The sequence below is a fragment of the Colossoma macropomum genome, unplaced genomic scaffold (assembly GCF_904425465.1).
Source record: "Colossoma macropomum unplaced genomic scaffold, Colossoma_macropomum, whole genome shotgun sequence".
In the NCBI taxonomy this organism is placed as follows: domain Eukaryota; kingdom Metazoa; phylum Chordata; class Actinopteri; order Characiformes; family Serrasalmidae; genus Colossoma; species Colossoma macropomum.
In genome coordinates this window covers 13,936,206-13,962,397 of record NW_023494784.1, presented here as the reverse complement: position 1 = coordinate 13,962,397, position 26,192 = coordinate 13,936,206, and the positions used below count along the sequence as shown (strand labels likewise).

The following is a 26,192-nucleotide window of genomic DNA, read 5'->3' as shown; positions in this document are numbered from 1 at the left end:
TCAGCTCACATACAGCTACAAAAATATAGCATATTTGCTGCAAAGCCAAAGTGCCCATACTCGCATTCAGCTGCAAGGATCACCAAACAAAAAGGAGACCCTGTGTCTTTTCTCCTAACCCTTTTTATCCAAAAAGCCTACTCCTAGAAGGTGGTGGACAAATCGGCACCCACATTCCTATAGCCATACAGGTAAATGTACATAGATTGCATTTAAATTTCAATTTCTCTTTTGTTCAGCTGTCTTTGGGTGTGGTGTCTGTACTTTGGTGATAAGATCCAGCTCTGTCTTCATCACACTGATCAAAATGTAACACAATTAGAATAATGCTGCCAAAACATACATACGCCTTTCCAAAATGCCTTAAGCTTTCTGATAGTTTTAGCCCATACACAAATAAAAAGAAGAAGAGAGACAGAAACTTGCCAGACCGAAAACAGAAAAGGAATAGGAATAGGTACAGTTATTTGAATACACGGACATCCAAACAAAGCTTGTATTTAGGCCAGAATAATATTAAACCCAGTGAGGGAAAGTGAAAACCCACCATTGTTAGCTTGTTGCTAGCAGATTACGAAAAATACCACAGAGGTTACAAAAACAATCAAATTGTCCATGACTTTTCCACAGTAATTTCATGTGATTTTCTGTGTCAGTTTCTCATGCAGCTAACCGTAAAATTAGTTAGGAGAGCAAAATAAACTTGATTAATTTACCTTTGCTAGTATGACTGTGTTCTCCCAATCTACTTCCCATATTTTAAACTCAAAACCTTATTTCAAACTCCTGTGAAAATTCAAGACTTCAAGTAAGATTGCTGTTATTTGTTATTACAAATTCATATGTTTCAGTTGCTAATAACCAAAGGAATTTTATGGTAAAAATTGCTCTTTAAGGTTGGAAAAAATAATCGATTCTTGGTTGCTATTATAAATTGATTCACAAAACACAATTTTCACGTACATTAAATAAAAAGCCCGAAACCATAATAATCATATGATACCATAGTATACCGAATTATAGTAATTAGTAATTATAGTAATTTAATACCAGTTTACCAGAATGCAACAAAAAAAAAAAGAAAATCTTAAACATCTGAAGAAAATTTTAAACATTTTAGCTACACATGCCTGTGAGGAATTGTTTTATAAGAATTATATTTTTATAATTGTAAAACTCACTTAAGCTGTATGGAAAATGCTAAAAATGTTTCTCAGCTGGTATGTGGCACTTTAGGATATCCCCAGCAGAGACAAAGGGGAATTTACCATAGTGTACCAGCTAATTAATCCCCTGTAATATTTTTTTTTTTTTTACAGTTAAAGTGAATAAAACATTATGTATACATATTATTTAATATTATTTAGCAAGCCTTTTGAAGTTAAATTATTTATTTCTAGATCTCCATCAGTTCTCTTTCCCAACAATGCAATTATCTCCTTTGAAGCTTGGCCATCAGATTCAATCATCTTCAATCTCTGGTTACATCACCCTATCGCCCACGCCTATTTCCCACTTTGAATTGTTCCACAGTGCAAACATCTGGACATTTTCTTAACTACTTAAAAAGTTGTGGGTAATGTCTGTCTTTTTCATATCTGTGACAGTGGCAGAGATAAAGTAATGTGGTAAAATAGCCTTAACCGAAAATCAGAATCTGCATCTGGCTTAATATAGCAAATATTGTCAAACATTCTTCGATCAGCTGAGATCCTGATCTTTCAGACCAGGGACATCCGTGCACAGAATAATTTACCACTGACCTGCAGGCTGTTCCTGCTCCCCACTGATGTCCGCTCTTCATCATCTGACATCTGCAAAGACAGAGAAATGAAAACATCACAATTTGTTGCAGCTAGCACAGATTTCACCGGAGCAGACCACATGTGCTCCACCGACAAAGGAGAACTCCTTTAGTTTTGTAAACTCCTCGCTTTGACTGCACCACTGAGAATAGAAGCTATAGGTATACTTGCAAACAGCTTTAGGATTTCAAAGTTTTGTGAGTTTAAATCCTTTTAATAGTCTGATTATTGTGCATGATTAATATGCATGTTTGAGAGCAACACAATTTTCCCAGTTCACATAAATTTGTTTCACAGTTGGGCTAATAAAAACCTACATGCTAGCAATTGTGTGCATTCACTTTCCAGAGTGGACTTAAAAGTACTTATGATGGCAACTGTAGCCTAAATACGGATGCTTTATTTATTTTTCTTTTTTACAGAATTTTTGAGAACATTGCATTTACAATGAATTCTTCAATACATATTTGAGCTGATCAAGACACATAGCCATCAATAACAATTATGCAAATTACATGCTAATTGCTGGCTACTGTCTTCCATTAATGTTTAGCAAGGGTAAAATATCAGGCTGAGGTATTCTTTTCTAGAAGTTACAAAAGTACGTTATATCATAGAATGTTTGCTTGTACACAAATGTACCAAATGCCAGACACATTATCTATCAGGGCAGTAAATCTTTTCCATGTCTTGACATTGCTTCTTCACATTACTGCAAAAACATAACACTTCTTAAGCACAGACTAAGCAATTAGAGCCAGAAATAAAGATGTGGAATGAGAGGAAGGTGAAGGGAAAGGATAGAAAGATACAAACCAAGCCATGTCTCTGGGAGGGTTGTGTATAGCGTTCACTGTTCTCCTATAAAGGCCAGATGTTACAGAAAAAGAGAAAAGAGAACAAAATCAAGAGTATATGAGATGAAAACGCAAGGAGGAAGGGAAGGAAGGGAAAGAGGAAAAGGAAATAGAAGTCACAGCACATTAAAGTTCCACAAATACAGTAACGCACATAATAAAACGTCACACAGTACAAGTACAAGCTATCACTATATTAACATACAACAAGCAAATTCATTCAAAACTCAAATTGTTTTGGGACCATGGTAAAGCATGTGTATTGACAGACATCGAACCAAAACTCCACAAGCATTTTTTGTACACAGAATCAACAATATGCTACCGCAACAACACTTGCTTTTTGCCATGCAGGTCCTGCATACCCATATGGCTGCTAAATCTATGGAAGGAACAAATGAACCCTCGAACATTCATGCAGTACAACAAAAAAGCACAGAAGCAGGACATCAAAATTAGGGATAGGCACAAGTAATTGACTAGTAATTGACTAACTGACTAAGTTAAACTTAAATATTCGACTACATTCTTTAAAAAGGGGGTTCTTAAAGGATTCTTAAGTATTGGCAGTGGTTCTATGTAGAACTATAACAACTCAAAGAACAAACTGAATAGCACAGTATGGTAGTTCCACTTGTTAAAACACATCCACTAAACCTGCCAATTAAAAGATGAGCCAAATCAGGTGTGTCTGAGTGAGGAAATCAACAAACTGTGCTGGTCCTTCCAGGACGTGAGTTGAACACCCCTGTTTTAAGTATTAAAGATGTTCCTTAGGGCGTACCAAAAACGTTCAGAAGAAGGGGTCATTTAGGTGACATGCAGACCAACTAATCACAATTGGCAGCAGACTAGTAAAGCAGTACTACAACAACAAGGGTAAAATACATCAGCCTCTGGGAAATGCTGAGTTGGCTCAAAATAAAATTTCTAAAAAGGGATGCAGTTAACTTTACAAACATTTTTCAATCCAATGATTTGGATCCAAAAAAGGACCAAAAAAACTCATTGTGGTCACAATTTGCAGAGCAGGCAACTTTTTAGTACTGCTTACTACCAGCCATCTTTTTTTAAATGTAAGCTAAGCTAACTGGCCAATTAACAAAGAAAATAAAATCCAGCTCTGTTACTAAATTGATGTTACAAATAATGTACAACCTTAATTTCATGCATGTCTCAGACTGTTAATTTTTGAGTAGCCTAATTGATTACTTTACGTTAGCCTGCTTCAACACAGAATTATTCTAAATGCCCATCACTGATTAACCTAGTTTTAGTTTCATGCTTTAATAAACAACTTATTAAACATTGTCATAAATAGAATCTCATCTAAATCTCATAATACCATCCACTGCTCAATGTCCCCCCATTTGTTGTCCAGGTTATCCAATCCATAGTATTTCTGAGGAAGAAGTGCACAAAATGAGGATTCTAATATTTCAATCAGCACCATGTTTATCTTTGTACACAGAAAAGGAAGAATTGTATTATGATTTGAATTTAGTGAAAAGTTACTGTAATGAGGAAGGAATACCAGCCTTGAAGTTATCATTTTTTTTAAACTTAAACAGAAGTCAAAAGTGCAAACTTGAATATGGTAATGCAGACTGTAACGTGTTGTTGGAAGAAAACCTCTCCATTTTTGACGTTTTTAAGTTTTTGACATAATTTGAAAATACCTGTTACCCTTTATATTGTTTGTAAATTTCATGATAAAAGGAGTAAAAGAAATTACATAAAATGACTTAAAAAAAAAAAGTCTGGTTCCATAGACTTACAATAAAAGTAAAGCAGGTTTTTTCCTTCTCCTGTAAAGTTACCATTTTGGACATACAAGGTTTTCTTCCGACAACAGCGAAATGTAACTTACCATGTAACTTACCATGTAACTACGTAATGAACTGTATAATTGTGTAATCATTTGTAAACAGTATAGCGCAACAATATTACTAACTCTAGACTTCAAAGGATTAATAATAGCTGTATTTATCTATTTGATAAATAAATCTATTCCACAGCAGTATACAAACATTTATAGACTACACAGGAACAATGAACTAAACAACATCCAAATTCCATTCAAAGCATCCTACCTTCTGGACCTGATAGATCTGCAGCAGGGATGGACAGCAGAAAGTTTGGAAGAGCATGATTCAGGCAGGCAAGAAAACAGGAAAAAAGAGCAAAGAGAGTGAGCAAGAGAGAGAAGGTACACTGTAGTTCCACAACACATTACCTAGAAATGTTCATGTTATACACACAAAACTCACTCAGATTAATGACTGATAATTTGTTGTTCAGAATCTTTAAGGGTTTGTTAATCTGGACTAGACAGTTTTGGCTTACCTGACTTGCTTAAGCTGCAGCACAGACTCAACATAAACTAAACTGAGACATCAAACATTCCAACACAGCCAACAATGAGCATTTAAATCATCTTTAATAACATAACTACTTTAGTGATCCTTTGCTGAATCCTTATTTTATTATGTATGTAAATCGCTTGACTATCTGGGTATGTCCAGTGGTATGATCCACTTTGTTATACAGGGTCATTTTGGAAGCAGCCAATATTAGGCCAAATGGTTGTCATCTGCATCATTCATTAGTAAAATGATGACATTTTAATTGCCCTTAATGCACTATATTTTTTCAGCACTGTGGTAAGCTACAATGAGTGGCAACTTGTTGGTAAGAGCTGGTAAATGTTGACGACTGATCAATAAGTTAAAACAACATCTACACAGGGTACATATTTTAAGAGCTGTTTACAACCATTACTTGGTCTGGGTATAACTGCAAGAACTATTAGACTCTCTAAAATCCACAACAGAATCTAACTGCCTCTCTTGTATATCTTCCAAATTCAGCTTAAGTGTTCTGATACTGTACTGTAAAAACTAGTTCTACCCACTACAGAATTTGTGGTATATATATTTGAAAAAAAAAATGCATTACATGTAATATTTAGGATGTTATTTTGAAATGTTTCTTTTTACCAGGGTTCTTAGCCTTGCCCTGGCATCCTGAGGAGCACAGAGGAGCCTGCGGCACTAGCTGTGGTTGGGAAATTCAGCTCAGTAATTCAGTTCTTGGAGGGTTTTAGTGCAACATAATTTGATACCTTCTTACTCTAAAACATCTTGACAGTTAACAGATGAATTGAATCAAATGTTTGTGAGCAGGTAAATCACTAAGTTGTGTTGCACCAAAGCCTTCTAGCCTAGGGCATAGCTAAAACGTTTAGAATGAGGCAGCCAGGTAAGACCCAGAGATTTTATTAGGGTGGCACACTGCAAGAAAATAAATAAAACTGTGTTATTATTTTAAAATGACATAAAAATTGATGCATTGTTTTTCTCTGTACATAAGTAAATCTGCCCATCATTTACACATGAATTAAATATTGCATCAATACAACTATTGCTGAAAGTAAATGGAAAGACAAAACTGTGGTGATGTAACATATTTTAGTCATTCATGCAGAAATTATGTATTTGAATAAAGTAAACTATATGCATCACTTTTTCAGTGCACAATGTTAGCTTTAAGAAAAACATTTTATATAGACTTGCCATAGAAGTTATGAGTCTAATGATTAGAAAGCTAACCAGGCAGCACTGTATAAGGTAACCTACAATACATGCTTGATTCAGCTGTAGAAATAAATAATTTAGCATGATAAATGACTGTAGCTGATTTTTATATACATTTTTGATGGTTAGTGCATCTTACCATCGAGTAGCCTTCTTCATTATGTGATCTCACAGAACAGCAGTGCTAAAGAGACCCAGAGCTCAGCCTGTTTGCTGAGTAAATGAGCCTGTAACAGCAAGATACGCTAATAATTAAATGCAGCTTCATCAGCCTCTCATTGGTAACTACCCTGATGGCAATTTTTACCATAAAGCATGAAGCTTTTTAAATGATGGCTGACTGTCTCATTTTCCATAACCGGGGTGGCCCCCATGAACTACCATATCTTTCTCATCCTTTGCAACATAAGATTCTGTTTCAAATGAAACGAAGACAACAGTAACTTCTCTTCTTTTGCACCCTGTAACAAACATTTTAGAAAACAGATAACAAACATGGTATACTAATAACGGAATTACCCGTTAAAATGTAACACTAAAAGAAAATAAAGAGTTGTGGATTTTGCGCAGCAGACCACTACAAAATCCTAATTCTGTTTAACTAATTTAGGATGTACTCTATTTTCAGATTCAATCTGTAATTGTACGACCTCAATATTGGGATTGTGGTAGAGCTGAGTAGACATTGCTAACTGATAAAGCAAAGTTCTACTATACATTTGGTATCATCACAACACAAGAGGACAGTTAAACAAAGTCAAGAGCGAATTATAAGATATGACAAATTCTTCAAATCTTTACATTGACAACCATGACAACCACATTATGTTGAGTGCAAGTAAGGGTGATTTATCATTTTTACAATAAATGATCAAAATGCACTTTTCTGATTTCTGTTGTGGGTATTGTCAGTACCCAGTAGAACACTGAACCACTGCATGTACAATAAAACTAAACAGATTTAGACCATTCTAACTTGTTCACACACTTTAGAAATATTTTGTGACACATAATGTATAGTGAAAATGTCTTCAGGAAGCCATTTTTACTATCGTCCATCCTTAAATGCAATTTTTATTGGAAGTACAGTACATTACCTAATGAACAAGACCACTAATTCAGGCAATAAGTCTAAGAATGTATCCTGTGCACCAAGCTTTCAAAAGTTACAATCAATTTAAATTCCTGTCATGTCTATTACAAAGTCATTTCTCTTTTGAAACAGCAGCCCACCTTCCTCAGCAGAGGGGTTTGGGGGCGCCTGATGAGTGCTGCCCGAGCCCCTCTCCCCATTAGCCATCTGCCTGCCGTCCTGCTTAGCTCAGAAGTCCATTTTCCTCTGCATCATGGGATGCAGTTCTCACAAATTCAGTTAAGCAAAGCTCAGTCAATTATGCCAGGATTCATGAGGTATGATCTCAGCAAAAAAACATTTCTTCATCAACCAGCAACTAACTTTAACATAGCAAATCTGTATTACTTGATGAGGAACAGATAAATCTAATCAACATAAATATAAATCTATGTTTTGCTGTAGTTTTTATACTTAGATTAGAGACAATGGATGCTGCTGTTAGCCCAATGCGCGTTCAACTTATCGCTCCTAATCCACTTTGGGACTTGGCTAGAACCCCAGACATGCACACATACCCAGACTGCCCACTACACTTCCGGATAAAACTCATGTTAACTCAACCATAATTAATCCTTAGTGTGTATGTGTGCTGCAAAAGGGTCTGAATTGCACAAGTACTCTCAATGCATGGCTACAAGTAGGTCCTTTGTACCTTGAAGGCAGTTTTCAATCGGTCCAAATTGCTGATGATACTTTGTTACAAGAAACTGGGCTAAATCTGCAACAATGCTTATTCACGTTAAAGCGACTGTCTACTAAGAATAGTGCTGCACAAATCCAAATGCAAAAATCCAACTGATGAACCACTGAGGTGGTATTTTAAATACAATTTTTATGTTGATATTTATGTTTGCTGGATTTTGTGAAACCCTTGATTCATTATGCATTTGGGTCAAAAATGCATGTTTTACAAAGATAGTGATTCTGATGTGCCACCGTTTACCTGATGTGGAATTTCGAATTATTTGATACCAATCCTTCCTTGACCTGCACATTGTTTGCTAAAAAGGGAATCAAACTATTGTAAAAGTACCTTTATCATTACAGCACCTTCATCATTCACATCCTATTTATAAACAGCCATTTTAAACTTGTAACATTTTTACTTCTATGCTGCTATTCCTCCTTCAGTAAAGATTTGAACTTACAGCCTACCTGGAGGAGCCTATTAGCTATCCGTAAGCTGACCTAGTCAAATCAAATCAAATCAAATCAGATTTATTGTCACATCACAAGAGTACAGGGACACAGGTGAGTGAAAAACTTGAGTGCGAGTTCCACAAATTATGCAGAGAACAGTATTTACACATAGATAAACAAAACTATAGATAGGATAGAAGAATAGATAAAACCAATTTAACTAAAATATATACATATAATCTTACACAATAACTTAAAAATAATAATATTGCACCGAGACATATAATATTGCACTGGGAATGTAGAGTGAGTGTAATCAACTATATACTATATATAGTAATGGATATTACAATGCTATGTAGATGTGCAAATAATCACACTAGGTGTGGAGGTAGAAGATGGTACAGTAGGTGGCAGAGTATTTAGTAAAGTGCAAGGTACAGGAAGTTAAGTGGAAGCGCAGGGGGAGAGTATTGTCTTTGGATAGGTATTCAAAGTCCAGCTATGCAAGTAAAGTGCGGGAGTACAGTGGGTGCACGTACGTGTAATGGGAAGGGTTGGGCTGGGCAGAGCAGTGATTACTGGCTGTTCAATAGCCTGGTTGCATGGGGGAAGAAGCTGTCTTTGAGCCGACTGGTTCTGGCTTTTAAGCTTCTGAGCCTCCTACCACTCGGCAGCTGAGAGAACAGACAGTGACTAGGATGGGAGGGGTCCTTCATAATCCTTCTGGATTTCCTCAGGCAGTGACTGGTGTATAGTCTGCTTACTCAGAGAGGATTAATGATACAATCTTGGACTATTTGCACTATGTATAGTCCTGTGTCTCCTAGTGTAATAAAATGAATAAAACTTCCATCACTGTTCACTATGGGAAGAGATGAGTGAACATAGGATTGGGGTGTTTCCACTTTGCATATTCACAGAATCTGTATTTTTTGGCAAGGATAAAGGTGTAGGCATGCTTCTGCCCTTTTTTCTGTTGTCTAATGCAACTGTCCTGTCAAGCTATTCATTATTCATTACAGAAAAACCATCAAAATAAGTTTCAGGAGACATTTAACCAGGGCTCAGAAACAATCAAACTGTTCACTCCAAGCAGAACAAAAAATGTAGGTTTCTGTTCTTGTGTTCCACCTTTAACTTCAGTTAAATCCATTCCTTTTACATAAGCTTTTTGTAAACCCTAATACAACAGAAAGGTTTGGAAAGCTGCTACACCCAGCAGCTGTGCTTGTATTAATAAGGACATCGCCACACACACACCCAGACTACAGTGCTGTGAAAAAGTATTTGCCCCCTCAGTTCTCTACGGTTTGTCACAGTGAATGTTTTCACAAATTAAAATGAAATGTAGTATTAGACAGAGAGAACCTATTCAAACACAAAACACATTTTTAAAATTTTAAATTAATATTTATTTTTAATTTAAACTGGTTATGCGGTGAGACAGTGATCTAATACAGAAATGCAAATTTGTATGAAGGGCTGAAAAAAAAACAAAATGTATAATTTGGAGTGGCCTTGCCAAAGTTCTCACTTTAACCAATAATGATGCTGAGGCATTAATAAAGCAGTTCATGCTCAAAAACCTACCAATATGTCTAAATTAAATAGTTTTGCAGAGATGAGTGGGTTCTGATACTCCACAACAATCTGAAAAGCCGATATCCATATATAAGCTATTGATTACTGCAATTATCGGTGCTAAAAGTCATAAAAAGTTATTATTTTTAAAGGGGCAATTACTTTTTCCCCTGACAGGTGGTGCAGGATAACTTTGCTACTTATAGAGAATAATCAGAAAGGGGCGAATACTTTTTCACTGCACTGTATCGAATTTCACTGTGTTTGAAACTGCAAATTACATATAGCTATGAAAGATCTCATTATAATTTAGAAAGAGTCTTGATCAAAATACTTCCAAATGCAATGCTACACGTTACAAAGTTAGCAAATTCCCTGATGGCACACAGGTGTTCATCATTTTATGGCTCCCATTCCTCTCTGTGCCGTGCGCCCGCCCCCTGGGCCCCGATGGTGCCTGTACGAGCCTGCCGGAAGGCGGAGCCCGAACACCGAGCGGCGACGAACCCCGGCGAGGATGGCAGGGAGAGAGCCGCGAGTGGGTGGGGGACGGAGTGCAAAGTCTCCATGTTAACGCATTGTAACTTACGCAGTGCGTTTAGAATGTGAAATTTGCCATAAAACTTCACAACCAGTAATCAAAATGGTTCACTCTGTAATTTTCTTAAATTTTGCCAGCATTGTGTAATTGATGGATTCATGTGTTTTTGTTGAAAGTTTCCAGCTCGTAAAATGTCCATGAAAAGTTAGCAGAAAATGACTGATGTTCTTTTCCTGCTCTGTGACATTTTCCCGTCTGGGCATTACACATTAACAAACATACTAAATTATTGTGGACCTTTTAAACTGAGCCCATGCACTGAAATTTCTAAAATTTCAGCAATAAAAACACAATCATCAAATAATGTTAATTACGTTGAGTAGTACACATATCCAAATGAATGCCACCAAGGTACTGAAGAAAATTAGGAAGTGAAACATCACTTTTATTACCTATTGTGCTGTTTCTTGGCTGCCTTCACATTCCAAACACATGGCTGACAGTTGTTTCCATGATGACTGGGTTGGCAGAGCCTGCTGCAGCACTGTGATTTTCTTTTGGCTGCATGGGCTATAGGTTGAACTTGAGGTGCATTCAACAGACACTTCGCTTCATGCACACAATTTAGAACAGATTTAAACTACACATGGTTTCCCGTAGTTATATAGGTTTCCAAGACGTGCTTGACAACAGTGAGATGAAGGCAAAGTAAAGTAGTAAAACACAGCTAAGCAAAGTAGTACTGACAAACGTACTGGAGAACTATGCATTTTCAAACTGAGAATCAGTAATAGGAGACAGTACAGTACAAGCAGTGAAACTGATATTAGGAGATACTGCAGGTGCACCTTAATAAAGAGGACACAAAACAATATTGAGCAAAACATTGAGCATTAGAAACACCAACAACTTCTCTAACAGGTATACAAATACAGTGCAACAGGCCTGAGTTATGTGCCTGTGTGCTTTGATTTAACTGGGTCTTATAGTCATAAAGATGTACTAAGCCACCTAACTACATAAATGAACAACTGGCACCAAGAGATGTCTTACAGAGCATCAAAATTAAAAACAGAAAAAAACAGTTACTTGAGAAGCTGTGTGTGTATTTAGCTTGTCCCCTGAAAAAGGGACGCACTGAATTTACCTGATTCAAATGTGTACATCACTTCCACATGAGCAAAATATCACATACACACTTACTGCCAAAATAGAGTGAAAAGCTTAATAACATAAAATACATACTATCAATGAAAACACACACATACACATGCACACAAACCCCCAAATCAAAAAAAACTGGGATAGTATGGAAAATGCCAAAAGAAAGCAGTGATTTCTAAAATTTACTTTGACTTGTATTTCATTGCAGACAGTATGAACGCAAGCTATTTCATGTTTAGTCTGGTCAACTTCATTTCATTTGTAAATATACATCCATTCCTGCCATACAGGCCTGCAACACATTCTAAAAAAAGCTGGAACGGGGGTACTTTAGGGCTTGTAATGGGGGAAAACAATTAAATAATGATGTGATTTGAAACAAGCTTGGGTGCAAACTTAAGCTGAACAACAGTGTTTTCCGATACTTCAGATAGCATTGCATCAAGAACCATCATTTATCTGTAAGCGATATAAGCACTTGGGCTCAGGATTACTTTGGCAAACCTTTGTCAAAACCACATTCTGCACACATTACAATGGCATGGTTCTGGAAGAAGAGTGTGCGGGTACTAGACTGGCTTACCTGCAGTCCCAACCTGCCCCAATAGAGAGTGTGTGGTGCATTTTAAAACACACAATGCGTCAACGAAGACCTGTGTTGTTGCACACCTTAAAACTTGTATGCAGGAGGAATAGCACAAAAAAATACACCTGAAACACTTCATCAATTGGAGTCTTCAGTCCCTAACCATATTTGAAGTTTTGTGAAAAGGAAAGGCAACATTACAAAGTGGTAAACGCTTTTCTGTCCCAACTTTTTTTTTTAAAAACTGAAATATATGTTATGTATACACGTCAAAATACTTTACAAATTACAAATTCCAGTGACGTATTTTTTTGACAATTATGCACTTTAATACTGTAAACAAGGGCGCTATGAGCAAACAGAGGGCATATTTAGGATCTGTGTCTCCTCTTTTCTTTGAAGCTCTGTGGTCAACAAAACATTTAAAAACATTGACCTTTTGTATACGACTATATTATTTTGCTCTATTTTAGCAGACAATATTTTTGGAGTCTAACTCACATCTTTGTTTTTGATATGTGTCATAGTCATAATGTATTATCCCCGCATTACAAAACCTATTGATTCACTGTTTTTCACCGGCCACCATTCCTATTTTCATGTTTCTAAATGTGACAATGCTTGAATACAGTTTACATGGTTTTGTAACATGAATCTTGGAGGTGTTCAACTGTTGACCAACAGTGGCCCAACTGTTATCAGGAGATCATGAATTTGTATCCTGATGATGTCTTGTTTAGAAAATTCTGTAATTTTTTTTGCTTGTACCAAAAAAACCATTAATAGTCAATATTGGATTCAGATGCGGCAAGTAACGAAGCACAAGTACTTCATTACTGTACTTAAGAACTTTTTTTAGGTATCTGTACTGGAGTATTTCTGTCACTTAATACTTTTTACTTTGACTCACTACAATTTAAAAGAAAAATCTGTACTTTTTACATACAGCTTTTTCAAAACAGGCTTGTTACTTTAGTTGTATCAATCTATTTATTTTTGTATTTATAATATATTTTTAACAGGCAAATATATTCATGTACCTAATGACACGCAAATTGGAATTCTACGGGGGAGGGAGGAGCGGAGTGAACCTGTGATTGGCTACTTTGACATTCACAGGGCCCAGCAGTGATCACGAGCGAAAAGGGATAAAACAAAGCGACAGTGGTGAGCTAGCGCTTAAAGATTACACGTAAAAAAAAAATGCCTTCTTGGCCTTACTTAATGCCGGAGTGGGTGATCGGTAGAGTCTCTGTAATGTCCTCAGGGTTTCTTAAAAGCTAGAGGGCGCTCCTGAGCCAAAATGAAGAGAGTAATATGGAGCATTTGAGTAAAATCATAGTTTAAAATCAAAGCTTAATCATTTTTAAGTTAAAGGAATGCATGTATCCTGAAAAAAGAACAGCATAAAACACTAACACCAGTGTTAGATTTTTAAACGCTTTTGAACTGAAGTTATAGGAGTTTAAAATGGTGCCAATGAGCCGCTCCAGTTGCCGACCTGTTTTCTATTCTATTCTATTTTATTCTATTCTATTCTAACTTTCATGTTGTCTTCATCAAGTCAGCCCGCTGTGGCAGTAACCTGTGTTTTTGTCTTCAATAATTATTAGGTTTTAAGTTTGTAGATCTTTAACTTTGTAGGTTTAACTGTCCGACTTTAACTTGTCATCTTCTCTGGGCAGAAGTTGTGTCTGTGGTGGGTATGCTTTATAGTGAAGATGCTGTAGTGTTGGTTGTGTCTGGGAAAATCCAGCTTTGTAAATGGCTGCTCTTGTTTTGTATCAGGGTTGAAGTGTTGTATGGTGATGACTGCACTGCTGACAGCCTGATGTAATGGCATTGCAGGAAATTAGCATGTTTTGTTGTGTGAGTGTGTGTGTGTGACTCCTGGTCTCAAATCCCACCTTGCCCTGGCCTTACATCAAGGAATTATCTGATCTGGTGTTCAGTACTGACTGGTTAAATTAAAAATCAACAGTTTTTTCATTGTTAACATTCCAACAATGTCCATCTTAAATTTTTGTTAAGGAAATCAAACATGTAAATGTGTTTGGTTGGTCTAGACAAGTGGATATTTGTAGAAGACGTCTGCAGTTCTAGTATAACCCATTATGACCATTATGTACACTCAGTTTCACCTGTGCCCCTTAATAACAATATATCCTTTTTTAAAAACTGAATTAGCAATTTTTTTCGTAAAATTTCATTTCGGAGTCTGTACTTATATAATTGTACTTGAGTAAAAAATATAAGTCATACTTCAACTTTTAACGAAGTTTTTTTTACTAGATTACTGGCACTTTTACTTGAGGAACTTCTGTACTTCTGCCACCTCTGACTAGATTACAGTCAGATCACTCAGAGGTGGTCAGAGACAGAGCTTGTCCACTTTTAACATAAGTGTAAAAGGAATGTGTTTTCTATATCTGCATACAATTACATAAGCAGAAATGTGTCAGTTACGAAAGTAATTATGGCAGCTGCAGGACAAAGCCTTCTCTTCTGCCAATACAAATGTTTTAAAAGGTTATATTCAGTTAACAGTGTATTACATACTGGTACATAGAGGTGAAAAACCATTTACAGTAGGCTACTGAAAGTAAACCAGAAATAACATGTGTTAATGTGCTTTTTATGTGGGAAAGTAAAATTGGATCTCATCAAGTCACATTTTTGATATATTTTAGTAAAAAACATAAATGGAATCCAGCCAGAGTATATTCCGATATGATCCAGACATGAAACACATGTTAACGCAAGGTGTAAATAAGCTCATAGTTGCTAAAAAATAATATACTTAGGGCAGAGCATGGATAGGTCCATTGTTTGTTAGTTGTGAAAAAAAGAAACAAAGAAACTGCAAAGGACTTAAATTGGCCCTGATTTGGGTTCACTTTTGAAGTGGATAAGTGCACTGGGCATTGCAGGCCCTGCAGTGTGATTCTGTGAGCCTATTAAGCTGCTCTTACCTCTTTCTGCTGCCTCTCCAGCTCCCTCATGCGGATTTCACGGGCTTCTGCTCTGGCTGCCCTCTTAGCTGCCAGTCGACTTTCAGCCTGAAGGAGAAATTAATCATGTTTATACAGGATAAAACCATGCACTTAACAGTAACCACATAGCCGCAAATGGTAATTCAGGGGTCCAAACGCTAATATGTAAAGTGCATACTAATTGCCCGAAGTAGGCAATTACTGACATAATGTCCCCTTCTGCTGTATGTAAATATTTGCAGGCTATCTGATATATGCTGTATATTTGAATTTGATGCTGTAAGCATATATTTTAATGTTGCTGACAACAAATAATGTTTTCACTGTTTTGTAGAGCTGAGGCTAAATTAACATAGCTGGGCTACACTTCCTTGCGGCCAACTAATGTTAAATGTCAATGGCTAACGGAGAATCAATACGTGAACATATCAATCAAGTTTCACGCCAGTGATAAACCTAAACCTGACTGGCTGATGTTGGCCATATTTTTCTAGTTATCAAGTCATGCTTCTAAATCCTCATGAAAGCATGTGGAAAGATTCACTGCATGCTTGGAACTCTATCGAAAATATGATAGATGGCACAGAGGGGCAAAGCAATTATCTTGTTAATTAGATATAATTAGAATTGAGTTAAATGTATTTGGAACAAAGGCAGATCTAGAATATTGGGGTCGCCATAGTACAGTGAGACTTAATGAATGCCAGGTGATCCAATTGTGTAAATAGCCTGGTACACTGCATTATTCAGCTAAAAGTTATTTAAGTCATTGCTCAGGATTGGGTAACTTGGGTATCTTTATCTACAGAATAAAGCCTACACATCTTTAGTGTAACTACATTAACCTGTTTTAACATACATATATGTACACACACACACACATATATATATATATATATATATATGAAATATTTTTTTCAAATGATCATTTCATTTATTTAAAGAAAAACTTTTCCAAGACCAACTGGCCATGAGGAAAAAGTATTATTTACTCAGTCAACCAATTAACCAAATGTAGCTCTAAATTGGAATCAATTAATTAGACACACACAGGCGTGATTACTGCTAGCCCTGCTGAATAGCATCACTTAAATACAACCTTTCCAGCAATGTGAAGTAGGCTAGTGTCTCAACAAGCACCACACTATGCTGCAATCAAAAGAAATTCCAGAAGAGGTGAGAAAGACATTTACTGATATATATCGCACTCTGGAAAGGGTTACAAAATCATTTAGTTCTGGGACTCCAGCGAACCTCAGTAAGAGGCTTTATCTCCAAATGGGGAAAACTTAGAACAGTGGTGGACCTTCCCATAAGTGGCTGACCTACCACACTCCAGAGAGAGAGAGCGAAGGGGGAATGCAAGAGTGAGAAAGAACTTCCTTCCTGTCAATGACCGCAGCAAACTGTTGCAAGAGACTAGCAAACTGCCACCCCAGAGTGTTAATCCCATGTTCAGTGAAACAAATCTACCCCTTGTTTCTGAAGTTTTCACATTCCACAATTTCACCCTTACAACCAAATGTAGATAAGCCAAGATGTGTGGTGTCTGAGGTTTGCTTCTTTCAGGCTTTTGTAGCTAACAAGCATTGGAACTAATTAGCATCATTCAAACTGCATGCAGAAATCGTCACACACTAGCTATAATATGGTAGGTGCCATTTTGAAGCATGAATTTTTACAATTTTTATAGACAGTGACAGAAACCACATAAGGAAGTTTATTTGAGATTACACTTATACCTTCAAGAGCAAAGTGACAACTCATCCAGGAAGTCATAAAAGAACCCAGACGAATGTCTTAGGAACTTCAGTTAGAGTCAGATAAGGTCAGTGTCCTGCATTAGAAAGACACTGGGCAAAAACTGTATCCATGGAAGTGTTGCAAGAAGAAAACCACCACTAACCAAGAGGAATCCAAAATGGAAATACTTTTAAAAGACGGGGTCCCTATACATCTGGCATAAAGCTGAAACAGCATTCAACAATAAAAGACCTGAAATGGACTGATGCTCTTTATGGTAATAATAGACATTGTGCTTTCTGAAAAAAAAAGAAAAGGACCACTATCTACTATCTAAAAGGTCAAAAGCTAGGGTCTGTCATGCTATGGGGCGCTATTTGTGGGTAACTTGCACATTTGCGAAAGCGTCTTTGTTGCTGAACACATTTTGGAGCAACTTCTTCAGGGATCTCCATGCTTCAAAATGACAACGGCCAGCCACATTCTGCACATTTTACAACAGCATCCATAATCAGAGAATGCAGGTTTTAGACTGGCCTGTCTGAAGTCCAGGTCTGTCTCCCATTGAAAACGTGTCTTATTTTGCTCAAAATACAACAACAAAGGCCCTGTATGGTTGCACAGCTAACGACTTGAATAACAGAAGAACTGGAAATAAATTCCAGTTTCTATAGTGAATCAATTGGTGTCTTTCGGCATTTCATATACTGTTGAACCTTTTTTGGAACCACAGTTGTAAGTTAGTAAACTATTTTATGACTTGCATTGATAACCCAAACTTTGCTGTTGCTGAACATTTTTTTTAATCAGCTACAATAAAAAAGGTCGGGCAAAAAAGAGGACAAAAAAAATCTACCCCATCCAGTTTAGTCATGACATTGCTAGTTTTTTTTAAAGCTTACTAAGCTTGTCACAACCCTCCCTGGTCTCCCTTGCCTAATTTGCTACTTAGATTAGTGAGATTATTTCTTGTTCTTGTACTGAATTCTGCCATATAATCATTTACGTTTTCTCTCTTGTAAGTGTTGAGTATGGTTCAGTAGGTCACAAACTACAAACAAGTCCTTTTAAGGGGAAACCTCTCTGTCTATAAAGGGAGAGGGAGGGATAAGTGGTTCAGCAAAGGCCACATGTGAAAACAAGAGCACGTTGAGAGAGAGAGAGAGCGCAAGAGTGAGAAAGAACTTCCTTCCTGTCAATGACAGCAGCAAACTGTTGCAAGAGACTACCAAATCACTATCCCAGAGTGTTAATCCCACATTCAGTGAAACAAACCTACCCCCTGTTTCTAAAATTTCCACAACATATTCCACAACTTCCCCTAAGCCAAGATGTGTGGTGTTTGAAGTCTGCTTATTTCAGGCTAATGTAGCTAACTAGTATTGGAACCAATTAGCATCATTCAAACTGCATGCAGAAACTGTCGCACACTAACTGTAAAATGGAGAGAGTACATTTCTCAGCCTGAAACAATAGTAGGAGCCATTTTGAAGCATGAATTTATTTTTTTTTTTTTTAGAAATCAGTATGCCATTCAGTGTCAGAAATGACATAATGAAGTCTTATTGAGATTACACATACACAGCTGCAGCAGTTTAAGGCAATGATGTGTGATGATTTAGACATGCAGTCTGTATGATGCTAAACTGTGTTAATAATAATAATATTTAAATAATAATAATAATAATAATAATATATAAATAATAATATTTAAAAACTTGCTTCTTTTATTTATCTTCTCAACTTCTCAACCAGCCTGTCAAAACACGGCTAAATCTAATAACTGTTAATAACTAATAACTGGCTGTTTAAACAGTTCAACTCGTGTTTACGTAACTGTCCAGGTGGAACGTCGCTTCCTGTACTATTCTGCATCCAATTTTATCCCCTTTGCATGTAATTATTCTATCTTTAAAAAGCTTCTAATGCTGATTCTTGTTTTAGCATGTTTCTTGTCATTAAGTTTTTGGCAGCACAACAAGTTTCTTTTTCCTGCCAGAGGAGGTTGCTAACTGGACTTTTACATGTGTTCTTAGCTGAGCAGATGGAGATGGGGCGGAGTAATGTGCTGTAGGGGAAGGTCTTATAAAATGACTGACAGGAGGTCAGTGTAAACATAGACAAGCCCTCTGCTCTGCCCTGCAGTTTTCCAAACGGGGTTTCCCAGGCACATAATATACTCATGCTGATGCCATTGCTAAAACATTTTTTAAGCATATTTTACACATTTTCCAGGTTATTAACACTCGCAATAAAAAAAATAAATTGACTAATGCACTTTTAATCTGGAAGAAGTAGACATGAGTGGTATGAATCTTAGCGTGTCCCTATTTGGTGGGGTTCAATGGCAACAATCTATACCTGTTCACATGCTTGTGGCTTTAGTCAAGTGAAATCTATTTCATTTTTCCTGACCAGCCAAAGGTGTTCAATTCCCAAGTTGTGCAGCTCCTATTAGATTTGAGTCAATGTAACTATGGTGATTAGATAAAACCAACATCAATAATCATGGAAAACAGTGGTTTAAACAAGGTAATTACTGGTAATGTATTATGGGCTAGTACAAAAGGATAAAAACATACTGTAAAAAATTTAATAAAACACATACATTACCATGAATATATCTAACTGAAAACTTTGTCCACTTGCACCATGGCAGGAAGTAAGGCAGCTGAGTCACTTACCACCAGATACAGATCACACCCTTCCTGTACTATTCTTAGGAAAATCTCTTAGAGTACAAAGACCCCAGTCACCGCTCAGTTTAAACTTGCATATACACACACACACACACACACACACACACACACACACACACACACACACACACAGCAGTATATGCTAAAAGACCAAAAAAAGTTTGATTGGACCCATAACAGCAAATCATCAAACACAATTATTCAGTGTATCAGTTACACATACAAGTTATCCATTACACATACATACCTGTATTATACTATAATATAAACATAAAAATAATTTGCTAGGTTTAACATTTTAACAACATATAACTTTTAGCAAATTAAAGTAAAAAATCTACACTAATTTGATTAAATAGCATTTTTATAAAATAAATAGAATTTTGTTTATATTTTTAAAATTCTTATTTATATACAATGTCCTGGAGAACCTTGAAGCTGAAGCTATAGCTAGTAAACATCAGCTAATTCAACTAACAAAATTATTTAAAGTAAATGACAGTTGATAAAGGAGGCTGTGTGCATAAATACTGGGCAGACCACTGCACAATAAAGTTGAATTTTGTTAATACTGTACAGTTCCATGTCCACAGTACCTCAACAGTCTTTGTACTATAGCTCTACAGCCTTTACTTTTTGTAGCTTTTGAAGCTATGAACTTAAAAGTTTGTTAAAGAAAGTAAAGCCTGTAGAACTAATGTACAAAGACTGTCACATTCTCTACATTATACACACACCTAGTCTAATCTGAGGAATACTTTTCTTTTTTAAAAAAAATGTACAAATATTTCACTTTATGGCCTTTTAAGGCAGAGTTTATTTCAAACTTGGAAGTTTCAGATGTGCTCCAGAAGTAGAGATCTTCGATGTTATCGCACATTAGAATGCTGCATGCCAAGTCCCCCTGAACTCTTGTTCTCCCATGCTATTTGTAGGCCAAACATTGCACAATGCCATATTAGGAAGTATGGGAACAGACTGACAGAGTCATTTTCTATATACAGCACAATAAGGCCTAGGCATTAAGATGTTAATGGCAGTTATCAAAGTTAAGAACTTTTATTTCAATAACGATCCACATTTGCTGTATTTCTGGAAAAGTGACTTTGCCATTCCATTTCTCAATGTAGTACTAGCAGCAAAGACATGAACAATTGCTATTCTGGTTCACTGGCTGGCAATGTAAGCCTTTACTCTCTAGACACTGAGCAGACATACATACATCAGGATATTTTGGAGAATAACCTAGGTAGCTATCATCTTCGTTTAAATTACAAGTGCAATTTAAAGAAACAGAGGTAACCTGCGATCTCATCACAAAAGTCAGTGGCTCTTATTCATTAAAGCTACATAAAAAAGAGCACAGATTTGACCACCTTTAATGACATACAAACTACTTTGTGTCTTATTCAGAAATCATTTGTATGATGTGGAAACAAGCAGAGATCTGAATGCAAATGATAAACCAGCTTTAGTGCATGAAATCAAGCGCCAGCCCACTAGTAACTCATTTACATATCATTTGCATGAAGCACACACTAATTCATGCAGATATTTTGTTACAGAGCCAATAAAATGACAGCATTCAGCAGTTCGCAAGCCAATGGCTATGCTCATAGGTGAAGTTGGTAGTCAAGCAGTGATTGCTCCCTCTACTGACCAAAGTTTAAAAAGTGTTAAAATTATGAGCCTGGAAAAAAAAACAAAGTGAAACAAAACAGCTTTTTTATAAGATGGTAAATGGTGTAGTGTGATTATTATTAAAAAAAATTAAATACTGCATTACTGCACTATATGAAAAGGGCTTATGCACTATCTGTGTATTTGTTTACTTTTAGAGCAGTGTCAGAAGTCTAAAACAACAGCATAGTGTTAGATGTCTTTAAATGGAACACTGATCATGAACAGTTGCAGCATTTGTTTTTACCAACATGGTTGTAAAATAAGCAAATCTACTTTTTTACTATTGGTATTATAGATTATATTGATAATATTTTTGGTTAGTTGACCACAAATCAAGCATTTTCATCAGGTTGTTAAAATATTATGGTCGAATTTAAACATACTCCCAGACATAAGTTTCAGATACACTAGATGAAATTGATTAATAACAAAAGTGTCAGTAAAATTTGCATGCGCTCATTTTACAACAAGATTTGACCCTACGCATCTTTGAAGAATAGGGGCCAATGTCTGAAGTCCGCAAAACAAGATCTAAGTAAGCCAGAGGCATTTTGGAAGCAAGTGCTGTGGAATGATAAGGTAAAAATAGAACTCTTTGGCCACAATCACCAAAAATGTGTTTAGAGAGAAACATTAGCAGTATTTGGTAAAAATAACATCATAACAACTGTGAAGCATGGGGCTGGCTCTATTATGATTTGTGGTGGTGTAGAGATTTATATATTATGCTTTGTGGTGGTAGAGGAAACGGTACTCAGGCAGATGGAAGAATGGATTCCACCAACATGTTACATGGGGTGTAATTCCATGGGGTGTAGCGAACTTAAAAAAGGGAATGGATTTTAAAAAAGGTTGAAAAGTACTACTAACAAACAATGAATGTGGGCAATGAGCTAGCACCATAAACACCACTGAATTGTAAATATGGAAAAAAGAGAGAAAAAAAAAACAGAGAAAGAGAGAGAATGAGAGGCTACTGACATCAATTCCTACTGCAATTTTAAGTTTCTCTTTTGCACCGTAATTCATTCACTTGAGAAACAGCAGATAACACAATTGCTCAACCGACCACAGGAACTTACACATAAGTGAGTATTCACTGCAGTTTCTGGAGGGAGTGCATAGAAATGTCTTCACCCAGCAGAACAGAACAAACAGTAAAGTATTTGTAATAAGTACTCAATGTCTCCAAGCACCCTCTGTGATGTCAGAAAAAGGAAAACACTGAATTCATCTAGAACTCCCATCCTTATATTGTTCGTCATTCATACAGTCAGGTCCATAAATATTTGGATATTCCCCAAACACTTGGTTTCTCCTCTGGTGATGCTCTGCATGGCCTGCAAAAACTGCAGCTGTCTACAGTTCCTGGTTGTTAATTGGGGTGTTTTTAAATAAAAAAAAAAAATCACATTAAAAAAAAAAGAAATCATACTCATTACTTACTGTAGTACATTATGCTATAGTAGCCTGACTGTATATTCAGTGAAACAAAAGAGAGCTTTAACTGTTATTATACTGTAGGAAATATGGCAACGCTATATAGCAAATATAAATAAGCATGATCTTTAGCTTTTCCCGCAAACGTTTATGCACTCTGCAGTGCCCAATAAATGTTGGACCGAAGAACTCAGACACTAACATATCTTGGGTGGGGCTGGGTTCAACCTTTAGCTAAGATTGCTTAAGGATGATTGTTTTGTAGCCTAATATGCCCATTATTAGGTTATTGCCATATTTTGCTGGTTTTATAAAATATTGTTTTGGTTAAAACAGTGATTTAGTAAGTCTCTAACTCTTTAAAACTGTCAGGAATCCATAAAAGCATTTGACAAATCTCAATTACAAAATTTGGGACAGTATGTGAAATGTTAATAAACATAAAGCAGTGATTGATAATTTTTTTTTTTACCTGTATAATTGAACAGTACAGTACAAAACAATACAGTGGTGGTTTACCAAGGTTTCATTTTAACAACACTTAATAATCAATAAAGGCAGAAACTGATCCAGTTTAGAAAAAAGAATTTATTTGCTATTCATCTGTTATAAATGCCTTTAGCTGGGCTTTCATATGGGATCTGTACTGTTGGTATTTTGCACTTCATAATGTGCCATGTCTTTTCAGTGAAAGATATATATAGTCTTTTGACAATATTATGCCCTTACGAAAATGTACTGTTTTCATTTAAATACAGGTGAAAAGTGGATTTACAAATCACTGTTTTCATTTCACGCAGAGCTCCAAGTTTCATAGAATTGGGATTTGTAGAATTATGTTGGGGTGTAAGGGATTAACAAAGGACTAAGATTCCAAAAAATAGATAAGAAATAAGGATGCACATTTTGGCAAATTCTTTTTGACTGATGACCAACCGTTATTAGCTGGTGAATAACTGTTAACTGACAGACCTATAATCAAGGACAAAACCCACAACTGTGTATTAATATAAACAGGACTTTGGGTGTTATTAATTATATTAAAAATATGTAATATATTTTTTAATATATATTAAAAATAAAAAAATGCAGCCTAAAATAACAAATATGACAGTGACATAATGTAGTCTACTTAACTACACTTTTCACATATTAAGGTTGTAGTCAAGACCAAGACCTGAGCACACTGAGTCTGAGTCAAGAAAACAACATTTATTTGTAGTTCAATGTAATTTGCATTATATATTTGTAAATTTATACATATTTTTATTTATTTTTTATTATATTGTAAAACAGATAGTTCCGTTCCTGAAATCTGATTGGCTGAGCTGCGTTCGAAGCCATTGTAAAATCCATGATATATGCACACCTATGACCACCTCACAACAACTGAATTGTTCATTACTACGCCATGGCACGAAAAAATAAAAATAAATAAAAAACTTGTGCTGTTAATAGACTAATCTTTGACTTTCATGCTGCTTGCATGGACCACCGAGTATATTGATGAAATAAGAACTAGCAACTTATGTTCTTAACTAGAACTAGGCTGGTCAGCTAGCTAACAGGCTAAAAGATAGCCAACAACCTAAATAACTCCATCATTAATCAACACATCTTGGTGTTGGGGTTGACTTTTTAACCAATAACTTAGTCAAAAAGCATGGATTTTCATCACTGACCTGTAGCTACTCTAATTTGAGCATCAATAATCTAGCTAACTAGCTAACTGAAAGTAGTAGATTAGTATGAGATTAGTATACAGATTAGTATGAGATTACCTCTTATGACTGATGAAATAACGATTATTTAGACAACACTTCAGCCTAGCTACGAATTTGAGAGGCCACACAAGCTACCTTTTTGATTAGCCTAGCCTACATGAGGGTTACTGTTGCTGCAGTAGGGCTGCACACATTTTGTCCATGTGCTCTTTTGACATAATATTTTGTATTTTTCTTCAGCAAACCACTAGCTTACTGTTCACATCAATCAGCAAAAATGGACTCTCAGACTGAAATTGCCATTCATGCAGACATGAATCTTGCTGCATTGGCTCATATAACAGGTGCCGCGGTTACTGAATGAAACTCTCAGTTATATTCTGTAACATGACACCAACTCTCTCTCCCGCACACTAACATACCTACATTTCCCTTGTGTGTGTTAGAGACCACCCCCACACACAAACACATCCCAAAAAGAAAAAAGCTGCCAATACAATCCTACAAAAAAAAACACTTTTGCCTGGCCTCACAGCTGGCAGTGCAGACAGGTGATCTTTAAGGGCCTTCTATTTTTAAAGTTCTTGCAACAGAATCAGCTAACTTATCAAGGCCAACATACCAGCCTGTCAGAGGACATACAGTGTCAAACTCTGCATTCCCAGGACACTTAAAGCCAAAGCTTTTCAGAAACTGTTGGAACTACTGCAAACACAGCTGTAATGTAGAGTCTAAAACCAACACAATCTTCTTACAGAACGTTTTATTCAAATGTCTTAAAGGTTAAAGAGAAATGAGTCAGGCCATCCACTTTAATAATAACACTTCATGAGTAAATAACAGACCAAAGAACATTAAGGAAGTGTCGTTGCTGCGACTGTTGCTGCAACTTCCTGCTTAGCTTTCCCACTCCATATTGAGTGATACTGGGCACAGTATTAGACACCATATTGAAAACAGTTCAGTCCCTTCTTCAAACAAACAAAACAAAGCAGTTACACTAGAGTAACATTTTGAGGACACACACCAGGGCTTCTTAATGTTGATCAGTCTAGATGAGAAAATGTTCACCAAGACCAGTGTGCATGCGTCTGTGCATGCATGAGCACATGTGCATTTTCATTTATTCATCTGGCATTTAAAGAGCCAGAGTCCAATATACATAGTTCACTATATGTCAGCCTGATGAATGAGTTTCCAGGTGTATATCCTGTGGGTCACTGGCTTATAATTTTCTAGACAATTTGTATATACTGAACAATTCAGTACATTCAAAGGCACTATCAGGACTAAGCAAGGTCTTCTGGTGTATGATTTATCTTGCCCTTCCCACTGGCCTTAGCTCAAGACAAGAAAATTCTGTCCCATAGTTCAGTCTTTAGAAGATCAGTTTCAACTCTTACTAAGAAATTAGTTTTATGGTCTTCAGAAAGTCACTTACAGCCTTTTTACTTAATCTACTGCAGCACTGATCCCTTCGAAGCTCCTAATGTACCTGAATC

At 36.3% G+C, this 26,192-nt stretch overlaps 1 protein-coding gene across 21 annotated transcripts in view; it reads right to left on the bottom strand.

Moving 5' to 3' along the window:
• The window catches only part of lrrfip1a (leucine rich repeat (in FLII) interacting protein 1a), an 82,640-nt gene that overhangs the window by 54,471 nt on the left and 1,977 nt on the right, over positions 1-26,192 (bottom strand). For 13 of the 21 annotated variants that reach the window (XM_036567701.1, XM_036567525.1, XM_036567189.1 and 10 more), the window contains exons 2-6: positions 15,381-15,467; positions 4,756-4,773; positions 4,008-4,064; positions 2,622-2,666; positions 1,764-1,814 (exon numbers count right to left, since the gene is read on the bottom strand). In XM_036567701.1, coding sequence (XP_036423594.1) covers positions 1,764-1,814; positions 2,622-2,666; positions 4,008-4,064; positions 4,756-4,773; positions 15,381-15,467 — 258 coding nt within the window. The remainder of the gene's footprint in view (positions 1-1,763; positions 1,815-2,621; positions 2,667-4,007; positions 4,065-4,755; positions 4,774-15,380; positions 15,468-26,192) is intronic. The other 8 variants (XM_036568243.1, XM_036567263.1, XM_036567351.1 and 5 more) reach the window with 2 other exon arrangements.